The 2478-nt window shown below is 55.3% G+C and overlaps 1 protein-coding gene across 1 annotated transcript; it reads right to left on the reverse strand.

Annotated features, from left to right (window-relative positions):
• Window positions 1–218: 218 nt before the first annotated feature.
• On the reverse strand, window positions 219–1174 carry LOC135812989 (uncharacterized). Its single transcript, XM_065326208.1, has 2 exons — window positions 837–1174; window positions 219–792 (listed from the first exon to the last, which is right to left on the reverse strand). The coding sequence occupies exons 1-2, from the start codon at window positions 1172–1174 to the stop codon at window positions 219–221; spliced, it is 912 nt and encodes a 303-aa protein (XP_065182280.1).
• Window positions 1175–2478: the final 1304 nt, after the last annotated feature.

Genomic DNA, 2478 nt, shown 5'->3' on the forward strand with positions numbered 1-2478 from the left:
CAGAGATAGTAGCAGCAAAGCAACCAGTTGAAGGAAGCTGTTCCCAGAAAACCAGCACACGGCACCCCAGCAAGCGTTCACCACCAATGCACGAGAGCTAAGAACAAGTGATCAAGGCACGAGATGGATAAAGGTAGGCATGCAGATGGATGAAATCCAACGCAGGTTCTCAACACGGCAATTTAGCAATGACAATCGGTACCTGTATGTCAAGGCTATTACATCGACTGGAATGGCAGCACTGCTTCTTCTGGTTGTGCTTGAGCAGCTGGGGCGAGACGCCGGAATTCCTCCATGCGGAAACAAGACAGCGAATCGGCAATGCAGTTAGACTGGCCAGCAATGTGAGCAGCAGTGACGTTGAAATTGAAGCGGGCGCACACAAAGAACAGCCCCCTGATCAGGGTCATCACTGGCGGTGACTTGGATGTGCCGGAGCGGATGCAATCTACCACAGCTTTGTTGTCACAGTGCATTGTGATACGAAGCTGGCGCCATTCCTTGCCCCATGTGCAGTACGCTGTGACCAACGCGTAGAGCTCCTTCCACTCAATGCTGTGAGCGAGTTGCTCAGGAGACCAGGTCCCTTGAAGCCAGCGGCCGCTGTTGAATGCGCCCCAGCCCAGGGTGCCACTGGCATCAGTGAACAGCTCCAAGTCTGGAGATGGTGTCCAATCTGGGAACAGGAAGAATGACTTTCCGTTCCATTGTTCCAGGAGCCGTAGCCACCATTGGATATCTTCCTGGCACTCGGTAGTCAGACTGATGCGGTAGTGAGGCTGCTGGTAGCGACTGCAAATAGACCACAGGCGCCGCATAAACGTCCGGCAGGGTACGATGACTCTTGCAGCGAAGGAGAGCTCCCCAGAAGAGATTCGAGTTCGCGCTGAGACAGGGTGGGGTTGATGCCCGCTGCAGTCAACAGGCGCTTGATGTCAGCCAATTTGTCGTCCGGGAGCCGGGCTTCCATCTTCTCACAATCCAGGATAATGCCCAGGAATGTCAGGGTTCGAGACGGGCCTTCCACCTTAGCAGGCGCGAGCGGGACTCCGAGGTATGAGAATGCACGGAGAAGAATGGCCAGCTGCCGATTCGCCACTGCCTGGCCCACGCTCGCGCACAAGTAGTCGTCCAGGAAATGCAGCAAATTAAGGATGGAGAATTCGTGGTGCATTATCCATTCGATGGTGGCTGCCACGGCATCAAAAACCGCCGGGCTAGAGCGGAGCCCAAATGGCAAGACACGGTCGTAGTAGTACTTCCCCTAGCCACAGGATGCCGAGGAGATGCCAATCCTGTGGGCGGACAGGTATTTGACGGAAAGCGCTCTTCACATCGAGTTTAGAGAGATAGACAGGAGACGGGGAGGACATAATGATGTCAATGGCTTCATCAATGCTGATGTACTGCAAGGAGAAAGGCTCGGCAGGGATCCCGTCGTTAACGCTGGAGCCGGCAGGGCTGGACAGGTGGTGTATCAAGCGTAGCTTGCAATTCTTTTTTTGGAACGGCGCCAATGCCAGAGCAGTATATAAATGGGAATGGGGGCGTGTCAAATGGGCCAGCCGTGTAGCCGGCGTTGCAGGAACCGGTGAGCTGTGCAGACACAAATGCAGAGTGCTGGAATGGTGATGAGAGGTTGGACGAGTGCTGGTTAGTTATGCGCTTGCCGGTAAAGCCAATGTTAAAGCCGCAGCGGAGGCCGTTAATAACATACGAAGCCAATGAACTGTCAGGGTGGTTACGGAGCAGTGATTCGAAGCGAGAAACAGAGAGGGGTGTCTGGACAGCAGGACATGCGCTTGTGAAATCAGTAGAACTGCAGCCAAAGCAGCAGAGTTACTGGCGCCTACCGCACTTAGACCCGTTGTGGTCCTTGGACACGCAGCGGTTGCAGACATTGGCGTACTTGCACGTGCTAAGACTGCAACGCCCAGCGTTGAAGTTCCGACAGATCGGTTGGCCATTAGACACCGTACGGACTCCATTGAAGGCTTGCTGGTTGTTACGTTGCGGACGAAAGGGACACTGGCCGCCTCCGGGATGGACGAGGCGGCAGGACTCACATGTGGGCCTTGATCGGCTAGTCACGGACATTTGCCACAGATTGATGTCGATGACGTCAAAGCGCTTGCCTGGCTGAGCAGAAAGGCAGAGCGAAACTGGGTGTCGGACGACAGCCAAGCCTCCGGATAGTATTGCCTGTTGGCTGCAACAATGGTGGCTTGGTATGAGAGCATCTCCTGCAGGCGGGACGGGTTGGCAGAACACACGACGTTCATGAAGAGAGTCCATGCCTCCAGCCATGTCGGCAAGTCGTGGACACGTCGACGAACGGGCTGGGCAGCTCCACCTTCCACCACCTCCAGAGACTGGCCGCCACTGCTGAACTGCAGCTGAAGCTGGCGTGGGGCAGGATACGAGGTGGCGATAGTATCGGGCAGCAGCTGGGTGAAATCTACAAAGTCACCCTTCAAT

The sequence above is a fragment of the Sycon ciliatum genome, chromosome 3, assembly GCF_964019385.1.
Source record: "Sycon ciliatum chromosome 3, ocSycCili1.1, whole genome shotgun sequence".
NCBI classification, from domain to species: domain Eukaryota; kingdom Metazoa; phylum Porifera; class Calcarea; order Leucosolenida; family Sycettidae; genus Sycon; species Sycon ciliatum.

Coding starts and splice junctions, on each gene's coding strand:
- LOC135812989 (XM_065326208.1), bottom strand. CDS start 1,174: ATGCACCACGAATTCTCCATCCTTAATTTGCTGCATTTCCTGGACGAC. Junction 793..836: donor CCTTCGCTGCAAGAGTCATC/GTACCCTGCCGG, acceptor GTCTATTTGCAG/TCGCTACCAGCAGCCTCACT.